This window comes from Seriola dumerili, unplaced genomic scaffold (assembly GCF_002260705.1).
Source record: "Seriola dumerili isolate Sdu_G_001 unplaced genomic scaffold, Sdu_1.0 BDQW01000110.1, whole genome shotgun sequence".
NCBI lineage: Eukaryota > Metazoa > Chordata > Actinopteri > Carangiformes > Carangidae > Seriola > Seriola dumerili.
This window is the reverse complement of record NW_019174365.1, coordinates 7,828,748-7,855,587: the sequence shown is the minus strand read 5'-3', so window position 1 is coordinate 7,855,587 and position 26,840 is coordinate 7,828,748. Positions and strand designations below refer to the sequence as shown.

The 26,840-nt window shown below is 38.8% G+C and overlaps 1 protein-coding gene across 1 annotated transcript in view; it reads left to right on the top strand.

The window, feature by feature from the left end:
- The window catches only part of LOC111223117 (CUB and sushi domain-containing protein 3-like), a 262,697-nt gene that overhangs the window by 130,704 nt on the left and 105,153 nt on the right, over positions 1 to 26,840 (top strand). The window contains exons 7-10 of the mRNA XM_022747144.1: positions 7,483 to 7,560; positions 12,074 to 12,161; positions 12,344 to 12,468; positions 21,950 to 22,071. Coding sequence (XP_022602865.1) covers positions 7,483 to 7,560; positions 12,074 to 12,161; positions 12,344 to 12,468; positions 21,950 to 22,071 — 413 coding nt within the window. The remainder of the gene's footprint in view (positions 1 to 7,482; positions 7,561 to 12,073; positions 12,162 to 12,343; positions 12,469 to 21,949; positions 22,072 to 26,840) is intronic.

Genomic DNA, 26,840 nt, shown 5'->3' with positions numbered 1-26,840 from the left:
AAATCTGTTAAATAGATTAAAAAGACAAAGGTGTGGTCATTACTTGAGGCAAACGGGGCAGAAAAACAAAAAAATATGAAGGAGAGAGTTAAAGATGGCTGTGAGGTTGTGATTCAGAAAGCATTGTACATGGTCATCTGAAGATCCTCTTTACTGGGTCATTGCTACAAAATTATCTCTCAAACATCAGGGGTTGTTTGTGTAATGCATAATTTGAATTATGTTTTGATGGCCTTTGCTTTTACATGTATTAGTGTGTCAGTGTAGTGGTTTGTATTAGTTTCACTGTATGTGCAAAAGCAGAACAATTAATATAGGTGCAAGAACTTTGATCTGTATGTTTTATATATCCATAATGTTTTGAACCTAACCTATTGAATCCTTTGAACCTAATCTATATCCAGCCCTGTGATAGACTGGCCACCTGTCCACTGTGTGCCCCACCTCTAGCCCACTGTCAGCTGGGAATCTTGTATGGTGATTGCAAAGCATGTAAACCATTTTTATACTTTTCTAATGTTTACTGGCTTAACATGTATGCACATCTCCTGATTCAGCACTTGCTGAATGCAGAACTGGTGTTCTGAAGGTCTCTTCCAGTATTTCACAGCATATTTTGTATTTTCATTTTTCATTAAAATAGAGCAAGTCCAGGAGTCCACACTGTGCTAGCAGGTGCATTTTCAAGGTTTTGCAATGGCAGATTCCAATCGGCCAAATAATATAAATGGCAGGTTCCCACACAGCCTTCCTGACAGTTTCAATATTTTTGCTTTACCCCCTGGCACCACTGAAAGTTGCAGTACAGCCTGGAGAAGGCTCAGCTGGATTAGGATGGCACATAAAAATTATAATATATATCAAATATATTTCTGCTTGTGTATTCATTTTTTAAAATAATAATTAGGCTGGGACTCTGCACAGCAAATAGGTACAATCCATGCTTTTTAGTATGGGTACATGATTCAGAAAATCTCATGATTCTTCAATTCTTGGGCTCAGGATTTGATTCAACATTGATTCCCTTTTCAAAAACGATGGTAATAGGTCATATTGTATATGACAGTATGTATTTCATATATATATGATGGTCAGAGGTGTAGTGTTATTTCTTTAAGTACGGTAGCGCACCTATGATGTGTCTAATGTAGTCATTCATTTAGTCAATTACAGTTAGCCTGTCTGTCCCCTTTTGGCCAATATGACATATGCCACTGACTATGGATGATACTATAAACCAACATTATTCAGTTACACTCATTCCCCTCATGGGTATTGTGCAAGTAGGATGCTTTTGCACTTTTGATACCACTTCCTTGCTCAGACACTGTGTACTGCAATAATTACTATGCATTGCAGGCAGACACACACTCGAAGAGCTGTTTACACACTGGAAACCTTTCATTTTATCGTTGAATGATAAGATAAAGACATAGTGCTCCGTCTAGATCAGGAGTGTACTAGCTTCCTTACCTCTGTTATTTACCATTGTTTACTCATTCTCTCTGGCTCTGTGTTTAGTTTTTCTACTGATTCTGTTTGAATGCAACAGGAAAATAACATTTTTGATGGGGTTTAGCAAATGCATTCAGGTTATATTGATTAGATATTCTGTCCACACACTTCCCTCTGTGGTACTATGCTCTAATGCCCAACACTACACCCTCAACACCTGGCCGTGTGTGTGTGTGTGTGTGTGTGTGTGTGTGTGTGTGTGTGTGTGTGTGTGGGGATTATGTTACTGTGCGTGCCTGTATGTGTGTATGTGTGCTTAAAGTATATCTGTATCCCTGTATATGTGTGTCTGTCTGAACTCACTCTTGTTAGTGCTGCCGCATCTGTGCATTTACAAGTGTCTGCACGTATGTGTGTCTATTTTAAGTTGACAAATCGATCAGTATGTGTGTTTCTTTGTATGTATTTGTTAATGTCTCACGATAATGTATCTGTGCAGCAGTATTTGTGTGTCTGTTTGGATCCTGGTGTGTGTGTGTATGAGTTTGGGTGTGTGCCTGTTTGTCTGTTGTCTATGCATGTGTCAGGTATGAACAATCTGTTTCCTTCCCTGCGGCTGAACCTACCAATCACATCCCTCCATCATCTCTCTTCATTACGTATTCATGAGTTTCTGTGTCTGCAGGGCTGTGATTGGCTCTTAATGAACAACTGACGGCATTATCAGTCAGCTAGGCAACAAAATAAGTCAGTCAGTACAAAAGAAACACCAGTCAACCACTGGTACGGAAACATTATTCAACTCGAGCAGAGAGACAGCATACGCCTCAGGGAGGTTGACATATTGGATATTGTCGACTGTATGGTACGTTTGATATGACTCTCATAATGTCTCAAACGTACTTGTGATCAAGTGCATACATCTTGAAATGCTAATTACCATGGATAATTACATCCAAGGAAAAGAGAGCATTTAGCACATGTGGAATATACCATTAAGTTTTTGTGTAAATAAATCCCCATGTCCTTTTCCTTGTCAGGCCTGGCTTAAGAATCATTAGTCAAACTGAATACAGACACACTGCAGGCCTCAGGGGGTTCATATGAGCTCATAAATCTATGAACTACCCCTTTATCATCTTTTATATTATTTTGGGAGCTTGCATTTCACCATCACTGGCTTCCATTGTTGGCTCTGACGCTGCTGTTACTATATCAAAAGGGCTGTAGCTCTGGGATCATTACAGTAAGTGTAGCTGGGAATGTATTTGCTTGAATTAATGCAGCTAGTTTGCATAGACACAATCTGGTGATGTTGTGTGATTGCTGGTTTGTGGTTACAAAATAGCTCATCAGATGTGGAGGATGTCTACAGCACTGACAACCGCCCTCACCCACTGATTGTACTCACTAACTGTATATATTACAATGGTGATTAACTCAGTGTAGGCAGAGTTGTATATTGTGCATTGTAGCCCACACACTCATTAATATTTTGATTAATACCTTTTGCCTAGTTAATGTAAAATTTTAGCCAGTTAGATATTATACAGATACACAACTAAATTATTTCCTTGAAGAATTATCTAAGTCTTTTATGAATATATTACTCTTTTTTTAAATTAAAAAATGCACCATTAAATCATCTGTCTAACTATATCTTTCTAACTATATCCAGCTCTGTCCACTTATATTTGCTGTACACACTGCCTGCGTTACATCTGCGTGGCCGCCGCAGAATGTCTTGATTTTCATTTTTGCAGCCATGTTAACAGGTTAGAGCGGCCACACAGCCTGCGTCTCGCACACGGCTCTAGCCTCAAAGCCGAGGCGTATCGTCTAGGGTTTCGGCATCTCGCCTATTTTTCATGCGTGAAGCGCATGATTCCTAGCAAAAAGAGACGGGGCAATCATCTGCTGATAGTCATATTGACATCATACCAGCAATATTACATAAACCTGACACCTTTCACTATAGTTTCAATTTTCTAGGTTGTATCTAACCATTTCAACAACTGCACATGGAGACATGTACATGTACTATATCGTGAGAGAAGGCGCTCAGTGTAATTATATTATTTCAATAATTTAACAGGTGAAGGGCTGTATTTCAAAAATGCTCTCTCTCTCTTTGTTTGTGTGAGTGTGTTGCTCTGAATGAAGGTAAATAAGGTTTATAATGAAAATAAATAAAACATTCGATTATGATGGCCTTTATCCAAAGCAAACTCAATGTTGAAAGATAGAGCTGGTAGTAACGGCGGCGCAACAGAGTCGCAGCAAACACGTTTACTCCTGCAACCTGCAGCAGTTCAGCGACAGTGACAGGTAGCCGTCATGCACGCACTACGCAGGCAGTGTGTCCTGAGCATGACTCTTGTTAAGAAAGCAAATACGTGCATTCCCCAAAATGTCAAACTGTACTGTTAGTACAAGCACTTGCTACTCACAGGCATTAGCACTAAGGCATCAGCATTAATTCAACATCTCTCGCAGCATGGACTGTTTAATTTATGATTCATTAGTAGTTGGCAACTACATCACATCCTCACCATCACTTTGACTTAAACAGGCAACCAGTCCAATTTAAACTGCCTCAAACCTCACTTCAGCCTGGATCCCTCCAGATGAATCACTTTTCCTCATATCTGCCAGTTAACCACGTGAGTGTTCAGTTTTGAAAATAAGCCAGGTACCTCCATGTTTGGAGCTGGTTTTTTAAAATGCTTCCGTGATGTATCAGTCCTTGGTGTAGATCATGTGTTACCATAGACAGCAGTAAATATTCGCTTTGCGAGGGGCATCCAGCCCAAAAGCTGATGAGTTCTATTAGAGTGCATCATGCGTGTTTGCCTGAATCACCTCCTTAGAGAATGTCTCACTGTTCCACATTACCAGTCTTAAGAAATTTAAAAGCCAGACGGCATTGTGGTTAACAAATAAGTACGACTAAAATAACACAGTCATTGAGCTGGATCCTGCTTTGGGTAACAGGATAGCTGTAGCTTTTGGTTTTGAATTGCTCTAATAATAAGAGAATAGAGTTTAGTTTTGGTTTTCTAACAAAATGTAGTTCAGTGTGCATTTTATTTAATAAGGAACAAGAACTGAACTAGTGTCTGTTCTCTTACTGTTAAATTTAGTTCAGTTCTTGTTAATTCTGTTGCTAGTGAAATATAGTTTTGTTAAATATGCAATATTTGAGTTCATAAATATGGTTTACTTAAATGCAGCTGCCCTTCCATCTGTTGTTTGCAGTAGAACTGCTGCTTGTAGGCTAGAATATTAACATGGGCATATTTAACTTTGATGCATATTCACACCGGGCAGGTTTTATGATGCATATTAACAGGGGCTTGATATAGTGAATGAATTTTCACAGACAAAAACAAATTTGACTTTTAACTATTTTTGTCCCAGATTCCCAGATTTGGCTGCTTAATGGGGGAAATACATCTCAAACCTGACTGTAAGACTTTGATCTAGAGCACAGCTTCCCCTGGTTGTTGAAAATAACAAGTCTGTTGATGAACATTCTTAATTTCTGACAACTGGGACATTTTCAAATACAAGTTTAGTCTGAAGGCAGCGCTACAATTATGTAATATATTGTTTCTCACCCTGTGTTTTGCTATTGGCACTTTGACTGTTTTTTCTTTATTTAGAAAAATGAGGACTATACCATCCATTGTCAGAAGGACGAAGGCTAAATGCGTCCAAAATTGTTGATTTCATGTCTGCAATGCAGTGGAATGGAAAATGTATCAACTATACTTTTATCATAGTTTCTTATGAGCCATATTTTTAAATACAGCTGTCTGTAGTTGTTCCAAATTGTTTGTGAAATGACCTGAAAGCAGTAGAATAAGCGGGGGATGTATGAATCACTGCTCTTAAATATTATAAATTAAATGCAGCGAAAGACGCTTTTTATCTGAGAGATCGCAGATACTGTATCAGATATCAAGCGTGTTCCCCCCTCATTTCGAATAGGTATGACACCAGTGTCAGGAATAATAAATTTCATCCTTTGTGTAGGTGGATTCCTGTGAAGTCAGTTAAAGTGTTTTTGCATTCTGTTTATGTGTGCATGGTGCTCAGAGGCTGTTATAAACAGTTGTGATACATGAGTTGCAAAGAGAAAACTCATTAAAGGAGAATTTATTAATGAAATGTATTGATTTATATAATGAAATTATAAGAGGTAAGGGAAATTCATATCTATCCATGATTAGTTTGACTTATTGCTAAAAAAGTGCCTTCTCAAAATACATTATGTTCTAAAGCTAATGTGCTTTTTAACCAAACTCTGTTTAAAGGTAAATCACTCTTTTGAAAGGTTTGTGATCAGGAGGCATCACAGTGAACATTTTAAAGGGAGACAATTTTTACAGCCTTGAATGAACATGATTTGCCAACCTTTCAGCGTAAGAAAAGGAGCTAAACCTAAATTGAAAGCAAAATAAATGAATCACAAAATGTAACTTTTATTTTTCAGTTACACTGCTGATGGTTACTTGAAAACCCATTGTGTTACCGTATATATCACAATCGCAATATCTGCCATAATAATCACAATATAATTTTTTTTCTTATATTGTTCAGCCCTTTTGTTGACTGTCAGTGCGTTACATCAGGTACAGTATTTCTGTGACAATACAGTATCTAGGTCTGGTATCACTTTCAGTAATTTCTGGAAGAAAATGATGTGTTAGCACTTCTTAAAGACTGTCTAACAGAGAAATGCAAGGATAATTAAAGTACCATACTCACACACATACAGTTCGAACCATATTAAGTTATTATGCTGGTAAGTTAACACAAAGATGCACAAATAGAGTTAATGTTCAGCCCCTTTAGATGAGATTGATCGTTAGTACATTAATCGATTTGGTGTAATGTCAACATGGTAAGTAGAGTGCTACTAACATATGTGCATGTGATTAGCCTCTGTATAACATTAGGACAATTGTTGGAAGAAAATACACATGATCTAATTTAACCATGTCAAATAGAATACCACTGATGTATGTGCATATATGTAGCCACTGTATAACATTAGGATAATTGTAGCACATTAACTCATCTGCCATTTGTCAACATTCAGTGGATTAGTCTAGTCATTATGAAAATGATGTCTGTCAGCCACTCTATCAGACATTCATTAAAGAGATTTGTCACTATACTTTGTCATTCAGGACAAGATATATTTTGTGTTTATATTTTCATTATTAATGTTTGTAATGTATTGATTTATTTTGACAGAGTAGAGCAGAAAAAACTCTAATCTGGAGGGAGTCAAATTAAGATTACCCCAGGGTGTTTTGTTTTTATTATTATTGCATGGAGTCACATACAGCGGTCGCCCACTCACTTTGTCTCCTGTATTTCTATCTTTCCAAGCATACATGCTGAGCTATAGTAACAGTCAGTTCAACATCACTAACCTTGAAATGAAATAATGTCACCCATGTTATAAAACAGGGCCTATGCTGACAGGGATCCCTCTGTCAGTTTGTCTCCTCTTGTCCTTGATTTACTCTGATTAAAGGAACCATTTATTTTCTAACGTACCATTATCTGAATGCTTTGATTACAGAGCTGCATCATTGTCATTTTGATTAAAGCTACAATTTTCTTTACCAGCTTTTGTTCAGAATATGATGGGGCTTCCAGTAAAACACCTCAAAATCTGATGTATGTGTCCGAGTGACAGAGAGAGAAAAAGATGAAGCTTCTTTGTGAACAAATACCCTGAATGTTCAATCATTTTCCCTACATTCTTCCTTCTTTTTGCTTCTGCCTTTCTCTTTTTGTCTCTCTCTGCCCCTGTTGCTGTCTGTTTCCACCATTTTAAAATTTACTTTGCCTTAGTAACTTTATTTTCCACTGTACTCTTCTCTCTCTCAGCATTGTGAGGGAGAAGAATTTGCCACTTTTTAAATTCCTTCAAGGTCTCATTTTTTCCCACTTTATCCAATCTGTTTTCTGATTTTTCTTCTCTTTTCTGTATTCTGTTCTCTGCAGTGAAGCGATCAGTAGATTTTAAATCGCGGGGCGTTAAATTATTCCCTGGCAAAGACTCCAGCAACAAGTTTTCAATATGTGAGTTCACATCTTAATGTCACTTTGGCTAATGAACTAATGTGTGATGGTTTGGTTTGGCTTGGACTGGACTGGCCTTGTTTTTAGCTTTGGTTTTGTTTTGATTTCGCTTTTATTCATTTTGTCTCTTAGAAAGGCTGTTACATTCAACAGTTTGTGCTTCTAATTATTGACAACCCACAAACATCTTGCCTTACCTTTGCAGACAACATTTGTTAACATCAATTCATGGACACATAGTACAAAACCTTCTGACTGACACGTTGAAAATGTGACACTTTTCTTACGCAAGTGTGTTGAAAATGCAACAGCCTTTATGAGAGCATGCTCTTGCTATTCTTGACTGTTTGATGTTCTGTATATGTATTTTGGTCATGGTGTCTTGGTTTATGCATGCTTCTTCATGGCTTGCTTTGATATATTTAATCACGGCTTGTTCTGATAAGCTTAATCATGGTTTGTTTTGGCTTGCTTTGGGCTTGTTCAGGGAATGTGTATCAGCTGTTGTAATATTGTTTACCGCCCCCTTCTGTCTCTTCGCCTTTATTTCTTCTCTTCTCTTCTCTTCTCTTCTCTTCTCTTCTCTTCTTTGGGTTTATAACAACATCTCTCTGCCACAGAGGCCAATGGTCAAATTATAGAAAGGAATATAGTGTATCATTCTAGTTGTTAACATATAACGAGTATGATGATCTATAACCCCTCACAGTTAGCAGAAAATCAAAACACTATGGCAGATTTATTAATTACAATCTCTCTACACAATACTAAAATAGGGGGGGTTCACACTTAAGTACAAAAAGGTCCCTGTTAATTTAGTGATCTTCTTTTGGAACTACCACCACTTCCTTTAACTTTGTGAAATTCCAAGTCACTTTGGAAACTCTTTAATTAGACACGCTGAGGTGAAATGATCAAGTATGAGGGGGCTGGTGGTTCATAAGTCATTTGACATCCCATAATGCAAAAAGAAAAAAGAAAATGGTCACACGAACATTATTTCATTCCGTGTTAAGTCTCTTCAACACACTTACATAGGGAGAACACACAGAGGAAGCATGAAAAATCTCAAGAAAAAGAGCAATACCTTTGTTACTGGGGTTTTTCTTATTAAAGCTGTCAGTACCCACTTTTACCTCACATATTTTAGATTTATTTTACATCCAATTTCCTCTTTATGTCTTTCTCACTTCTTTGTCTCTTTATAATACTCCTTCTACTCTCTCTGTCTCTCTCACACATGTATATGCACGTACTCACACATCCTACTTATGTATGAAGGTCAGCTGTTTGTGTGCTACAGATGAAGGAGATATTTATGTAATTTGTCTTTTATCGCAACTAACAAACACACACACACACACACACACACATGTGTATGTATGTACATACTCATAAATACCGAACATGCATATGCACATAATTGCACACCTGCAGGGACATATGCAGACACATGCACATATGCACTGATACAAGGACACTAATACAAACAAAACACAAACATGTAACAACATGTACATACACATAGACCCTGCTTGTCCATGTTGTGAATTGGTTTGCATGTTTGCTATTGATGCTCTTTTTAACATATCTGATTTATTTACTCGTCAAATTTGTGTTTGTGTGAGTGTATGTTTATGTGTGAATCTCTTAAATACTGTATGAGCTGCTGGAAAAGCACAGAGACGCGGTGCAGTGCAGATTCATCAGGTTTCCTGACAGTTTGGAGAGTCATGGTTGAGGTTTGATTCTGCAGGTGTGAATTTGTGTGTTAATCGTCCTGGCTCCGATTGGTTCAGGTGTTAATTTCCTCTCCTCTGACTGGTTTAACTCTGCAGTGAAGCACAAAACCTCTTTGTGTGTGTTTGTCCGTCTGTCGATGCCTATACACATGTTTCAGTTTCTGTACATGTGTTTTTGTGTAAGTTCATGTATGTATATGTGTGTGTAAGTGTGTGACTTCTGTGAGTTTTGTGTGTAAGAGTGTGTGCTCGTAGTACTCATACTGTAACCAGTCCCTCTGTTATGGTGTTAATAGTCCAGATGGTCAAATTAGCCGCTCCAACAAAGCAACAAACTATCTACTCTAACAAATACACACACAAACACACACCAACCACCTGCTGGGTTTGCTGATACAGACTGAACATGTACATGCATGTGAGTCGAATAGCCAAGACAGCCTGGGTGGGAGGGTGTTTGTGTGAAAGCAGAAACGGGCAGTATAATCATCCAGCTCCTGTTTGTTACATCTAATTGAGTTTTCTGGCATCAGCATTTTTGTTTGACATAAGATAAAATTGAACTTTAGTATTAGTTTTCACCAATATCTGTTTGCAGCTATAGTACCAGAAAAACACAAAAACAAACTAAAAACTAAAATGGCATATTTAGGGCATATATTTTAAAAACCTAAAACTTAATCAGTGTTCATTTTAAATATTTTAAAAACCTGGAAATTTGGATTAACATTTTTTTACATTTTTTTGGAGCTGTATGCAATGCAAAAAGACATTGTTTAGTTGTGATGAACAGTGACATATTACAGCAGCAAAAATAAAAAAAATAAAAAGATGACAAAAGCTGGGTGAAGATGAGTTTAAACTGATGGGGTGAAAATATGCAGAAAACAAAAATGATGAGTCATGAGGATGTATTCAGAACCCAAATATCATTATGAATTCTTCCACATTCAAACGTAATTTAATCAGACAAAACAAATAAGTAATCAAAAGAATACCACCACATCGTTGTGTAGTTGCTGCTTTAAAAATAAGCGGAATATTGTACCACACCAAAGTACACGATAAGTTATGTTTCCCTCTCATTTGATCAGTCCATGCATTTGAATATCAAAATACACCATGGGGTATTTTTTTTGCTGTATAGTTTTAAGTAAATAAGTACACCAAGACAGTTTCTCCCCCTAGTAATATTCTACTGACACCAGACATTAGGAAACGATGAGCAACTGAAAAAAACACACTTTAAAATCCTCAGAGTGGCCTAATTTATCTTTCATCGGTGTGAATGAAAGATGAGGGGAACTCAAAGATTATTCAAATAATTTTACTCTCACCCTGATCTCATTTACAAATATGAGAGATCCCGTCATGTGGGGCCCTAAATTGAGTAAAAAAATAGGTCATCAATGGACTGTGGCTCATTAAAATACTATATTATGAATACTTTTGTTGTGTGCCAGCCTTCTGGAAACAGCTCTGTGGCACATGATGGATCCTTTTCAGCTTTAAAAAAAAAAAAGCTTTTATGTGTAATGTGTTTTAAGCTGAAAAAGTTTTAAAATGAAAAGCTTTTGAATTGGAACAGACTTATTCGTGTTTTCATTCTTTCACTGACCTGACAGCTATGTTTCTTTGGCTTCCCTGAGTAGACACAGAAGCTTTTTATCTTTTCTCTCTGCCCTCATCCACATGCATACTGACACACACTGTCCGCTGCTCAAAGTAAACCCAGCAGCTATGTTTCTTGAAAGTTTTATACCTTTTAAATGCTCAGGAGAAAGAAGAGACTCTGAATGGTTCAGGTTTATGGAAATAAAAATTCTATACTGTGGTGTCTTTTAAGGAAAGCCAGTGAAATATAGTTGTGGGGTTATTGATATGGAAAAGGAGGCAGGGGACGAAGGCGAAGGACAGGAATACATTAAGAAACCAAACAAGTAAGCAAGAATAAAAAAAAAAAAAAGACAGGAGCAAAAACATTTTAAAAAAACATGAAAAGAAAGGAAGAATAGAAAAAAGAAATAAAAGCTAGCTACATACGTACTACAACAGGAGTTTTATAATTATAGACAGAAAGAGACAAAAAAAAAAAGATGCATCGTGTCAGATGTATATTTGTCATGGTGTCGTAGTCTCAAAGTATTTGTACAGTTTCGTCTGTTGTCTCTGTTCTGCCACTGGGATGTTTGGAGTGTTATTGTCAAGATTAGCTCTCTGAGAGAATTAAGATTGTATCTGGAGTAGTGTGTCGTCCCTGTTTGCCTACCTAACTGTCTAACCCGTCTGTCTCCCTATCTCCTTGTCTGTCGAACCTGATTCTCCCTCCACCTGTTTCCTGCTGCCTGTAAAGTGAATAAGTGACAGGGCAGGCAGGCTTCCAAAACCGAAACTAAAAGTGGAGAGCTCGAAATTTCCTGGGCAAGACTTGTGCTGAATACTATCAATAGAATATCAGGCAGTTTAAGATTCATGCCAGTATGCATTGAAGCAGTTCTTTGGTCTTAATTTGGCAGCAATGTTTATAGCATGGCGAAATAATCAAAATCATAATCATAATCACCTGAAACATAAAAAGAAAAGTATTATGTATAACAGTCAAAATATTAAAGTGGTAGTATAAGCCATGCATGCACATGCATGTAGACGAATATCTGTTTATAAAGGGAGCGTCTGCTTGCTTTACCTGTGTAGTTCTACTGTAGGCCTTGTCCTTACCGTATTCTAACCCGTCTGTCCCCGACTCTCCACCTGTCTGTCTCTCTGTGTAGTAAATGAAGGCGGTGTAAGACAGGCGTCCAACTCCTGCCCTGACCCCGGAGAGCCAGAGAATGGAAAACGCCATGGCAGCGACTTCAGGTACAATTTGCACTCAATAACATGCACACGTGGACCTAAGATTAAAGGTTTGTATTCAGACATAGAGCACATGTATGAATCTGTACAGATTGAGGGCACATGTGTTTATAAGATGATTTTCCTATATATCTGTATATCTGAATCCCTGCCTTCCCACTGTGTGTGTGTGTGTGTGTGTGTAGCATTGGCAGTGTGGTGCAGTTCAGCTGTGGAGAAGACTATGTTCTTCAGGGCAGTAAAACTATTAGCTGCCAGAGAGTGGCTGAAGTCTTCGCAGCCTGGAGTGACCATAGACCGGTCTGTAAAGGTAAGAAATAGCTCTCGACATGTATCTGCACAAGTATACAAAATTACTGACACCACAGTAATTCATATTGCCAAGGCTCTCCGTGATACCAACACAAATACAAGTGGAGGAAGAGACTGTAATCATAAATGTGAAGGGACTGTAAGTAAACACTCAAGCACAACTGCCCATGTACACTGCCTCAAATTGTTGCCAGTGTGTTGCCTTGGCCTCTCCTTAGCACAAGTTTGTATTGATCAGGGCTGCGTTTATAGTGGAAAAAATCCCAATTCTGTTTCAAGCCTTTGGCTATAAAATCATGAATCAAAACACTCTGTAATCCAATGTTTGCAGTGTAGTGCCTCACTAACATGCAGCAGTTATATGCTTTCATCAGGGAAGCTATGATAGTGATTGTTCAGGGCCTAAAATGACACCGTTTATCATAAAAACAGTTCACAGTAGGTAACGGCTTCTGTAAGCAAGCTCCATGTCTGATCATTATTGGTCAATATATCATATGAATCAAACAGCAATTTGCAATACATTTTCTAAAATGACACAAGGTATGTCATCTGCTCGCACTTACAGTAAAGAGGCAAAAGTGACAACAGATTCTAAAGATTTAATTACACGAGGACAGATGTGTGTTTCTCCTCATTCCTCTAAGTGCTCTGATAATTAACATGTTTCATTCTTCAGCTTTCCACACTGGTTCCGGTTTCACATCTGCCACTGTTTTAGTCTCAGACTTGCAACACACACGCACATATGCACACGTGCACGCACAGAGGGACCGAGACAAAGAGAGAGGGCGTCTGTCATGTTAAATGCCAAAGCCGTTTGTCATGTCTCCCTTCACTAGGCTTCAGACTGTGGCTGGAGACACATACTTTAACATAAAAACCAATATTCACTGTGTGTGTGTGTGTGTGTGTGTGTGTGTGTGTGTGTGTGTGTGTGTGTGTGTGTGTGAGAGAGAGAAGGAGAGAGGAAAGAAAGGATGAGAGTGTGTGTGTGTGTGTGTGTGTGTGTGTGTGTGTGTGTGTGTGAGAGAGAGAAGGAGAGAGGAAAGAAAGGATGAGAGAGAGCTACTTGAACACCTAACTAATAATCACAGAAAAGGAGAAAGAGCAGCGGACAAAGGCAAAGCTAAAAATTGTCACACCTACTCTTTCTGCTGAAATTCTAGCTTCTCTGAAATTACTGAAATGACATCTATCACAATACATTAGCATATGAACACCAGCTAAACTGGGTAATGCAACATTTTAGCAAAAATGAATTTACAGTGTTTGGAACATAACTCAGAGATAGAAATGCTAGTTGAACCAGTTTCAGCTTCACAGTTTTAACCTTACTGTAGGAGGAGCCTCAAGAAAATGCTGAATCCATCCAGACCTGGATGATGATTTTGTGATGTACCAGCGCTCTTCCACTGTGAGGTCAAAGTGCAAGGTCAGCTACAAAGTTTAAACCTGGGAGTTCGCAGGGATTCAAATTATTGTTTAAAGACAAATGAACAGGGTAGATGCTAGTCAGTCATGGGTCCTGCTCTCTTGCTCTCTGGTTAAAGGACAAAGTCCAACCGCTAGCCTCAACTGTTACTCTGGGTTTCACCTGTGAACCAGACACACAGGGGGACTGATGTTGCCATGACAGACACGGACCCCTTGTAATTAGGCAAGATATAACCTAGCCAACACAGTTTGGATATGACTTGAGCTCTGATTGGTCCCTGCCAATCAACCTTATTATCCAACTCATTATCAGAGATATTATAGTGCTGATACCCTTTGATTGGGTCTTTAAGATTGTTACTGGCTCTAAGGTATTCATCATCACTAAATACATTATAACGAGCAATTAAGCATAGCCACTGACATTAAGCCAATCAACTCCTGCGTTTACCTGCATGTGGCGATGGGTTAAGCATAAGTATGATTACCAATGACATTAAAAGTCACTGATGTCCCTTGAAGCAGTAAATGAAAAAGAATGACCTCAATCACCACGAAACAGAGCCATCAGGCCCCCAGTCAACAGGGATGTTTGAAGGAAAAGGATGTGAGCAGGGTGAGAGACTTTCACAGAACTATGAAACTTCTGAGTAGCAGGTCTGTATCTTTCAGCTCTGTTCATTTAAAACAACAGAACACTTGTATTCCCAGCACGAGTAACTGTTCAGTGAACAACTTTTTGACAAAACCATGACAAAGTGAACCATCCCGCTCCATGGTTGTTGCTAAGTAACTAGTGATTCTGTGCTAGTTGATCTTTGTTATTCTGAGGATCTCACAATGGAAGGCACTGTTACTCCAGCATGGTCCCCTAATACAAAATGCATATACTAAATTTTGCTACCCTATCCTAAAAGGCAAACAGTTCATATTTATTGTTTACAGTTCATGACATAATTTTTGACAAGCCTACCCGTACACACATTAAATAATCCACACTCCATGCTTGTTAAGACAATAATAGTGTCGAGAAAGAAGACACAGTTTTTTTCTGTTTTATATTCTGTAAGCAAGTACTGCGGTGTGTCATTGTTATGCAGTATATCTCTGTCCTCGTCTGGTGAAACAGAAAGGTCTGCATCCTCAAAAAATCCCATAAAACCCAGAATGACAATATTGAGGTTGCTTGAAGGACAAGATACATGTAAAACTGGGATCATATCTTCTTGACAATAATGCTGAGACTTTGAGCTCTATGCCAGTATCACTCAAAAGAGAAAACAGAAAAGCAAAACATTGCAAATATACATTTAAATCTGTTTTGGTAGCATTGCCTTAGATGAAAAGCATATAGTAGAATATAGAGACTGCTCCTCTGTTTTTAAATCTAGTCACAAAAATCTGTTTCCCCTTAGGGACAAAAGGCCAATATTGAAATTCCGAAAATAAAAATGCCCCAAAGGCAAAAGAAAAGGGTTTTTCTAAAGCTAATAGACTGTGAGTAGAATAAACTTTGCTCTTGTCTTTGAATGGTCTGTGGCTCATTAATTAGATAAGCTTTATTTTACCAGTCAGCAACCAGGATATATTATTATCATATCTATTGGATGTAGGCATCCAATCAAGATGTGAAAGGATTTTCTAGGCATCTGACACTCCAGGCTCTATTACACTGAATGCCAGTGCATGCAGAATCATGCATTTTTGCAATTTTAGTAAAAAGAGGAAAAAGGTCCAGCTTGGCAAACGCAGCACAATCCGGAAGGGGAGCTAGCTTGCATTGTTAGGGGGAGGGCTATAGTATCAGCAGGTGGGGTGAAGATGGACTTCAGTAATGGACAGCATCACATCAGTTCATCTCATCTTCTTTGTAAGCTGCAGTTTCTGGCCCCTAACAGAGAACAATGATTGTGGAGCCTGCGGTTATGCAGCACACCAAAATGCTTCCAAAACTTGGAAGCTCTAAAGTTGATTTTAAATGTGAATATACAGAGATACTGAAATTTCAGATCATGAATGATACTGAAAGACAGATCTGCTCAGTTAGGTTGCAACTACAATAAGCTGCAGTACAGTGAAACATATCAAGTATTATTGACTATATTTTTTTCAAATGATTTTCTCTGTATAAACATGGAGCCTGTGAGGCTGTAGAAAAATACAGGAGGTTAACTGCCAGTTTTAATTAATTAAGATACCCACAATGTTTGAAGAGGTGGACTAAGCTGGTGGAAGTGCCGGTGCAGTTTCATACCAGAATGTGTAAGCCAACAAAAGAAAATTGTGCTGCATATGCATAAACACAACCTAATTTGCACCTCTCCACCTTGGCATAAGTATGTTGATTTGGAACCATGAAATTACCTAACAGACGCAAGCACAAAAAGTATGTACTTGATCCCAATGAAAATGGCCTTTTGCCGCTTTTTACACCTCCACTTGCTTTGCAGGTGCATGAAAATAAATAAAATTTTAAAATGAGTTCAACAGGTAAACTATAATGAGAGTGCAGAACAGCCATGATTGTGTTTCATTACAAGTACATTTGATTGTCAGTGAGAAAACATTGTGTTCTCTAAAGTACGATGTCCTTATGTAGCCTATTTTGTTTCATCCTGTTAAACAAAAATGGAATGAGAGAAAGGCTGTGTCTAGCTGAACACAGTTCAGATTTGACCTTTCCATCCACACCAGCCAATAGCCAATGTGGAAACTCATGAATAACATTGAGAGAGGCAATCTGTCAGGAAGCATCAAGCCAGCTGACTTATTAAAGGGTCACTTCTGTCAAAACACTTAAATACAGCTAAATGTGTCTATTGAAACATTAGAGAGAACATAAATTGAATGTATCGTGAAAATTTGCCCTTTATATCACAACAGCGAGCCAACAGAAAGAGACAGATTAGAGAGGGACAGAGTGTTAATCACTTTATTAGATACAATAAAACAATTACAAAACTTGATAGAAATAAACAACAAAAACAGCCATCAAACTGCAATGTCCTTCTGTCCACTCCTACAACACTTTATGAGTGAGAGAGAGAGAGAGCGAGAGAGACTGTCCATGTGGCACCTTGATTAATGGACAGATGGCAAGGTCACTGAGCCAACTCTCCCTCTCTCTCTCTCTCGCTCTCTCTTGCTTTCTCTCTCTCTCTCTTTCTGTGTGAGTGTGTGTGACAGAGAGAGAGAGAGAAGTCGAGGGGAGATCAGTTGATTTGCTCAAATATACTCAATGAAGAGTGCTACGTGTCAGCCTGACGCACACATACACACGCAAGCACATGCACATGTTGACGTAAAATTGGAAACAATGAAAAGGAAGTAAGAAGAAGAAAGGGCAGAAATGAATGTGTATACACACTGTACAACAACTACACTAAATGACACTGTGACATTTTCACACTGTCACAGTGTCAATCACACTTGTACATGTGATTGAGCGTGTGTGTGTGTGTGTGTACCCATTAAAGCTCTAACCAGAGCGAGGGACATTGGAACAATGTGTGCCAGCTTAATGATGTCATCAATCATCCTCTGTGTCCATTGGTCAATCTATCTGTTCCTGTAGGCAGTCTGTTAAAACGGCAAGTTTGGCTTTCCTGCTAAACCAAATCAAATCAAAACCATGATCTAAACCTTAGTGTGACCACATTAACTTTATGAAAAGTTCTCACTCAAAAACTCTTATTTGGTCGAAGTGTATTTTACTGGTGTAAACCTTTTCTGACATTGTAATATTCATCCAAACTCAAATTTGCTAGACTTGTGGGTACCATATAAAACTTTGAAATACAATCCAGGCAAGGACTGCCTGTGATTAAAATTGAACGTGATTGCCTGACAAGTAATATTTGTATCCTTGTCATCGACATAAAAATAGAAGGTACCCTCTAACCCTTTTTGTCAAAATCGAGATTTGATGATTTCATTTTAGCTTACCTGTCTCGTTGGTTACACATCATCCTTGTCAAAGTTACTTTAATGAGAACTTTCTTTTTATGGGGATTGTTCTTTAATTATTAATTTACTTTAATCATAAAGTTCCTTTGATGAGGAAATTACCATCATAAGCAAGTTAACCATTCTTTCAAAATCACCTTACTCTTGGCTTGTAGGCTTTTCGTGATGAACTGGTAGATTATAGACACTGTCAACAGGGCATGCCATTAATTTATCTTTGATGACATCAAAAAGTTGGCCATCTTACAAACTAGCACTGAAACCAAACATGCATTTGCACCAAGAGGACATTGTTCCACCAGAAGTGTTCCATCTCAAAATCAGCACATGAATTTTGTACTTCTGAAAACTCATGCGTATGATTTGGTTTAATTTTCTTTCTGACTTACACACATCTCCAGCACACAGTTCTCTTTATGCACTCTGGTTGGGGTGCAGGGTCGGGCACACAATCTGGAACAGGTAGGGGTTAAGTGTCCTTGGTATGCTTCAGCAGGGTTTGCCGTATGGGTGACTGAACCTGAGGCTTCCACTGGGGGGGCAACTCACTAACCGCAAAGACCATCCTGCTGAGAAAGCAGCCCAGTTATAGCCCTTGAGTGTGAGGCAGAGATCGGACTGAATGAGACACTTATGAGTTTTTGCTATGCTAGAATGGGGAGCTAAGTTAAAACACTGTGAAGCTGAACAGTGTTGAAATTCATACTCAAAAGCATTTCTCAAAGAAACCTTCCCAGTGCTTATGGGGTGTGTCAGTTATACTCTGAAGCCATAAAACAAAACTTTGGAGAACTGTGAGCAAGGGCATTGGAGCTACAGCATAAGCTTTGGCAATGTGATCCTTGCCTGAAACATAATTTAATTTTGGTCGCCTCCCAATGGTTTGTGTGGGTATGCATGTTTGTGTCAATTTGCTAGAGTGAGAGAGAGAAAGTGAGAATCCTGGGGGAATCCAGTTGATCTGAATATATAAACTCAAAAGAGGATATGTTGTTACACACAAACACACAGAAACACACACACTCTCTCTCTCTCTCTCGCTCTCTCTCTGCCTCTCTGCCCTCCCAGCCTAAAGTATTCAGTTAATCTCGCTCATGATTCCAACAATATGCTTTTAGTACCAGATAGACCTCATCAAAATTTTAATTTAATCTAGAATTCATTATCACTTCAATGATAGTGTGGCCCTTTTGGCTTCAAGCCCTCTATACTGTGTGCCAGTATAAATAATGATGAGAGGGGGAGAAAGAGACACAGAGACAAAGTTACACAGACTGACAGACAGGCTGTCAGAGTGAGTGAGACCACCATTATGAAAATATTCCATTACAAGTAATAGTCCTACACTCAAAATCTTACTTAAAGCTGCTTACTGTGTTTATATTACAATGGGTGAAAGGACTATGTGTAATCTAAAAGGTGTCACGGTGACACACCTACAGAGAATTATGACCAGGCTCTGCAGCTCTATAGATCTTATAGCTCATTGTGTTTTTTTGTGGTTTATTTGGCCACCAAACTCAGCTCTCATCAACCACAGGAGACAAAAACCCTCTGACACTGTCTGTACATTATCTGCAACAGCAGAAAGAGAACTTATAAACAGAGGGGGAGCATTTAGCCACTAAAGAGCCAGATATTTCCACCAGGTATTGGTGGAGACCACAACAGAGCTAAAAGTAGCATTAGTTAGTGTACATTCAGACTACATACCCCAACTACATACCCAACACCAAATAAATGCTAATTGCTTTGCGACTGTTGGATGTGTAAATATGCAATTATTTACCAACAGCATGCTCAGCATAACAGCTTTATAAGATGCTAATGTACTAACCTTTTTATAAAGTCAGCTATAATGTGGTGAAAGTTGAAAAAGTAATTTTTTTCATTATTCAGGAATATTCAGTATTATTATACAGTATATTAACTGATTGGGTTATTACTTATGATGCATTAATATGTAAGTAAAACTTACAAAAGACACAAGAGTAGACACAAAGAAAAATGGAGAGAAAAAGAGATGGACAGATACTAACAGCAGATGACAGAGTACACTGTGAATCATGAACTGTGGACAATGGCTGACAGAGGGACCAAGACAGCGTGAATAAAAAGCACAGAGAGAAAGAGAGAGCGAGCGAGAGACGGACAGATGCAGGCCAAGAGACGGATGGAGTTTAATATAAATTATGGGATGTTAGCTCCTCTGGTAATTCTAGTGATAACTCTCTCAGCACTATCGCTATAGCAACACCGTGCCCATTCTGCTGTTGGCACGGCAATGGACTGGCCATTCGTTCAGGCCACGCTGATTGAGCTGTCAATGTACACACATACACCCACTGTTACTAAGATACACGCTCTCTTTGAGACATGCAGATAAATCATTTCTCATGTGCAACTCAAACACACACCCACTTCATCTCTGTGTATCTATCAGTGTATGAACTGCAGCGAGCTGAGCACAAGAGAAGGTCATCTCAAGATGCATTGAGAATTAGAGAAACAAGCATCAACTGGATTCAGTCATGGGAAACACAGGCAGAGATCCAGGCGGCGAGAGAGACAGGGAAACACACACACACACACACAGAGAGACAGACTACAGAGATATAAGGTGTCTCTAAGGTGTCTTGCACTTGTTCTGACACTCTCTTACAGCACCTCATGGACACACCCCATTACACACACAAAGAAACACACACAAACACACTGACAATGACTCTTTTACTTGTCCCTAGCCTTCATTCTGACCACGATGTCACAGAAGCAGCCATGTGTGTGTTTATGTGACTGGGAGCATTTGTAAATATGCCCTTCTGTGAATTGTGTGTGGATGGTGAGCATGTATGAAGTATGTTTGGATACACGTCCGTTATGTATTTGTACACACAAATCTCCTGTGACACTGCTAATGGTATGTGTGTGTGTGTGTGTAAGTCTGTTACTTTGTAGTGTTAAATGCATTTGTTTCTTGACTGTGCAGTACATGTCAGTGTGTGACGGGATGTGGTGTCTCTAAAATGTGACCATATAAACGTTTGTGCTCATGTGCTTTTATTTTGTGTGTGTGTATGTTTGTGTGTGTGTGCGTGGCTGTTAACTGTACGTGTTCCTATGGCCTACCACTGAACAAACTAATTAAGGAACAAATGCTGCTTCAACCCAACCAGAAAATTACTTCCCAACTCTAACAGGACGACCCAAGGACAGAAAAGCAGGTTCCCTATCACATCAAGTCAGAACACACAGCCTAATAAAGGCTTAGCTGGTTTATCGAACAACTAGCATGTGTCATTTTCAACACCCCACTGAGTGTAACTTCAGTATTAGTGTATTACTTTCCAGCACACAAGTGTTGACATACAGGAATATTCTTCTATGGAGCTGCATAGAGAATCTCCACTCAAACCACAACGTGATACACTTTTACACCTTTGGTCAACTGGTCAAGCGTCATTGCTCACTGTAAGATGTGTGTTGTACCAAGCTGCACTATAGATGTTTTACTTCTTTAAAAGATGGAATGTAATTATTACTCAGCTGGTAGATGGAAGTTGTTGACTTTCAATAGATTTTGAGAGTAAATTGCTGGTGAGTCTCTCTATCAGTCAATACTGCAACTCTTGCTAATCCTGTGGTATTTCACAGCCAATAGCTTCCAATTAAGTACTTCTATCCAGGGAGATGTCACTGACAGTATCAATAACATCTATCTGACCCTCTTCTCTTCTGTTCTCTTCTCTTCTGTTCTCTTCTCTTCTCTTCTCTTCTCTTCTCTTCTCTTCTCTTCTTCCTGTCACCACACCCTTTCTTTTGATCTCAGTGTTGTATTAGTGTCACTTTTAATTGTTCTTCACTGGATTACTACTGTCACCCACAAGTGCTATATTTTGCTGTTTGATTTATTCTGAGAACATTTGTTTAAGCATCACCTAAATGGTTTACTTTTGAAGGTAATTGTCTCTATTGTAGTGCAGTGACCCCATGATGTACAATTTCCTTTTGCTAATATCACTCTTGCTTCTACAGTTGCTACTAATAAAAATGACCTTATTTTTTTCTGTTCACAGTGAAGACATGTGGCAGTAATCTTCAAGGTCCATCAGGAACCTTTACATCTCCTAACTTCCCAATTCAATATGAGAGCAACGCACAGTGTGTGTGGATAATTACTGCTTCAAATCCCAATAAGGTAAATCTCATTCTCTCTCCCTTTATCTCTGTCTGTCTAACGAACTCTCATATTCATATTGTTGTTGTTGATTAACACACATTGCTATCAATCATTTCTAAATCTAAATGGATATATGAATATGACTTTTTGATTTGTTTATTGTATTAAAACATAGCTTATTGTCAAGTTACTCTCTGCAAGTATACCCAAGCTAAACACTTAGAATATGACAATAACTCCTACCAAAAGGGGAACTTAAATCAGAAAGGTGAGAGATGGTGTAGAAGTGGTGCTTATGGAATGTTAAATAAGCAACAGCAGCAATCGCAAGAGCAAGAATAGGGAGTGCATGTAGTCTTCAAGTTGTCTTCCTGAACTAGCTCCCAGGCTTTGCTCCATTTGAATTTCATGCATCCAATCTAATTTTAATTGATATAACACAGCACATCTTACAGGCATTTACAAAGTTAGTTTAGCAGCATTTTTACATAATTGAAATGTGTTGATAATAATTCATGTAGGAGGTACTGTAAATTATATGCTAGTCAGGGCATATCAGTGTCGAATTCTGCGTGATTGGTTAATCCTGCAAAGGGGCAGATGATAGGCTGGAGGTCAGATGGATAGCTGCGATTGGTTGCTCGATGTCCCAGGAGAAATCTGATTGGTATTCAGGAGACACATCCTTATTCCTCTCAGGGTCACTGTGGTGACCGCTCTGTCGTCAATGGCAACACCTGCGTCAGCACCATAGGGACACACATACACATATGTGCACCCTCACATGCTCACATAGACAGACTTTTTCATACATGTGTGATGAAACACACACTGTAGTTTATTTTTTCATCCACACGAATATACACAACACACACACACAACAGACACACACACACACACACACACACACACACACTTTGTTGCTGCTTTGATCTTGCTCAAAAACTTTCTCTCTCTCTCTCTCTCTCTCTCTCTCTCTCTCTCTCTTTCTCTCTCCCCCTCTCCCTCTCCCTCCCTCTGTCACTGCCCAAGGCCTCTGGTTTATGGCCTGGAGCAATACATCCTCTGTTGAAGGCTACAATGTGTATGTGTCTGTTGAAGGCTACAGTACTAATGCCCCTCTGCACTGGAGTGTGTATGTATACATGTGTGATGTGTGGGAAGAAGTTGAAAATTAATGTGTATGTATTATGTATGATTATGGATGTTGCCAAACATGTTAAAACAAAGACCAGATCAACTGTGGCTACATCAAGTCATATTTTATAGCCCCTTATCTTAAAGGCTTTACAGATGGCATGTACTTTAATGTTCAGTACTATATCATGTACATGTCATGCGCCATATTACATCACATAAACAGTATGTCATGGACTATACTGAATCATATGCATGCCCTTTATCACTACATCATATATATATATATATATATATATATACAATATGTCATACACTATATTGAATTATATACATGTCATGTACTGCTCCACACAGTATACGTCCTGTATGACACAACATCAAACTAGAGGCTTCGCAAGTCTGTAAATGTGTGCAGTTTCTGACCTGAGGAGTGTGGGCAGCCGTTTAGAATCACAGACGCAGTGCATCAGGGGCTAAGACACCTATCACACAAACCACCACTTGCCTGGTTCAGCTTTCTCTTTAACCATTGCCTCTTTCTCTCTGTATATACTCACTATATACCATCAATAAAATACAAAACATTCCAAAACAATATTTTTAAAGAATAATAAGTAAATAAATAAATAAAAAGCACTTAAAGGGGCTGTAGTGAAACTCAGTGTGTAGTGTAAGTAAAGGAGAACCAAACATATCCAGCATGTATTGCTTCTGGCCAAGATCTGAAAGTTTAACCCAGGGCTGTGGCCACATTCATCAGTTAGGCGTTTATAGAAATTTTGTACGACAGAGAAGTGGAGGCTTATAAATATACTAAGCCTATTTAGAGCCAAATGAAGCTATAAGGCGAGAGAAAAAGGGATGATCATCATAAAAAAGTGACTAATCCTTAGTTTGGACCATCTCCCATATCATTCATTTTTCATCTGTCTTGGCAAGTTTTTGTATCCGTGCGGGACACCTGTGAAGAGGCACATGCGAGAGCAGTCATATTAGCTAAATCGTGAAGAAAATCAACCTCCATCTTCATCTTGCTCATGGATTAGCATCTTTGGTACAATCAGACTTGTCTCATTGCCATGAGATCAGTGTCATTGCTTGCTGGTGGATTTTTGGCTGAATTTAAACAAAAATGCTTTAAAGTCTGTGAAGTCAGTAGCATTAATCAATCAATTTGACGATACAGTTTTCCAGAAATGTTGTGTGTTTAATATTTAGAAATAGTACAGTGACATGAGGTATGATTTAAAAAAAGAAATCCAACTATGATGGACTTTTTCTGTTATTGGCTGACTTTAATGTACATTTAATGTGTTTTACTTTAACAAAGTGAATACCATACAAATTGGTACATATTTGTTTAATTAGAAAGGGGCATCAAAGATTATAAAGGCTTAAAATAAATCACATAAATGGATTTAATGTCACAATGTTGACAATGTTTAATGAACCATTTCAATGTTGCAAAAACAAATGGTTTAGTATACACATATTGAGATATACAGATATTCCAGTAAAGGCTTTGGACACGGTCACATTCCAGTGTTTGTAGGTTCACTGTGGTTTAGGAACTCACATTCTGTCATTGTTCAGTAGGAAATTGCAGATCCAGAGAAGCATCTAGAGGAGTAAAAGGTAATTTACTAGGTTCAAAAGCAGGCTTATGTTGTGCAGGTGGCACAGGCAAACAAACAGTGGGGAATTGGCAGGTGAACAACAGGTAACAGGCAAGAATGGCTAGAACAGAATGAGAGCACTGATGATCTGGCACACTGGCAGTAAAAAGCTGTCCTCAGTTAGAAGGCTGATGAGGGAATGAGGGGCAGCTTAGCGGGCAGGTGAGTGGTCAGTTGATCTCCTGAGGAGAGAAGGCAAAACAAAATAGACAAATACACACTGGGAAAAGAGAGAGAGAGTCTGTGGCTGAAGAGGGGGGAAATGGGGAAGAGGGTGATGGTGCAAGCAGCATAACACATTCAGAGTAAGGGAATAGTCCCAACTGAGCCTGCCTCTCCCACTAGCAGAACATCTCTTTTTTTATTGCTTGTACATGTCTCTCCCTATTTCATCCTGTACTCCCTTTCTCTCATTCTCCCTGTCTCATCCTTCTTTTTCTCTCTTTTTTACACTGCCCATCCCTCCTCCTCTCTCACTCCCAGAGGGTCTGTCCTCAGAATTACCCAGATTCTTCATTAAAGAGCTCTGCCTGAAACCATCAAATTACTATGGAAAGAGGAAGAATAAAGAGAGGGAGATGGAGGAGGGAACTTGAGGGGAAAAGTCTGTTTTCACTGTTTCACTCGTATCACTCTCTCCATTACACCCTTTCCCATACATATTCCACATTTCTTACTGTCTCCCTCTCATTCTCTGAAAGTAAAGAGATACAGAGTTTCTTCTCTGTGTCTCTTTCTGTCAGCCCCATTCCCTCCATCCTTCTCTTAATCTCTCTCTCTGCCTACCCTTCTGCTCCCTCTCTCTCAGGTTAAGTGTTAATGGGGTTCTATAGCTCTCTGATGTTATTGCTTCATTTAGTTTTGGCAGAATGAGCCTTTAGAGCCAATTCATTCTGTCCTGTTCTCATTTAACCTTGGGGATGGCAGGACAGGAAGGCCATTACTAGACTTCTTCTCTTCTCTTCTCTTCTCTTCTCTTCTCTTCTCTTCTCTTCTCTTCTCTTCTCGTCTCTTCTCTTCTCTTCTCTTCTCAAAAATAAATCTGCTGTACTATTTTCTCATTTTTTTCTCTCTACTTTCATCATCATTTCGTTTCTGCTTTTTCTCTTCCCCATCAGTGAGCCAAAGCATTTTCTTCACATCACCTGTTTATGATGTGTGAGATAAGATGAAATTTGTGGCAATTTCATGTCTACTCTATATGTCTAGCTATTTTCTTAGCTCATTAAAACAGTATACAGCTGCTCCGTTATATATATTGATAGCATTAAGTATGAACTGGCTAGGCGTAACTTCATATGCATTTGCATGCAGAGTGCCATGTATAACACATGGATATAAGAAGACTGGATTTATGACAAACACAAAGAAAGTGTAATATCATGGCATTCAGAAAGAATAAAAAGTTGCACTTTTGATTGGACTTTCTTTGCACTAATTTACAGGCAGTGAAATCAAAAATCAGATATACAATCTGAAGCCACAAGGCAGAAATCACAAGACAAACAAAATCACTGCACTGGCTCCTTTAGCTCACTGTTAGTCATTAAAATGGCATGCTCCTGCATCTTCTTGACAGGATGAACAGCATAGCACTTTTTTAGGGTTCAGTTTAAAAAATGTTAAACATTTAGTAAAAGAGAACTGTGACTCAAATGCATTTTTCAGTAGTTGCATAGCAACAGTATAAGCCATGCATAGCCTTTCCCACAGGTTCCTGTTCAGAGTTGGTTTCTGGTGGGTTCAGCTCAATAAAACGGAAGTAAATGGAAAAACACTAAGTTGCAATAGACTCGAGCCATCAGTCTTCATCAGCTAATGCCCAGCTCTCGTCACACTGGCACAACTTATACCATCTAGGCAGAAGCATGTTCAAGGGGAGTGACGAGTGGCATAGGGTTTACTGTAATGCTGTCACAGACAATCTGTTATTCCCCGGGCTTGTCTGCGCCCGCTTTACATCACTGACTG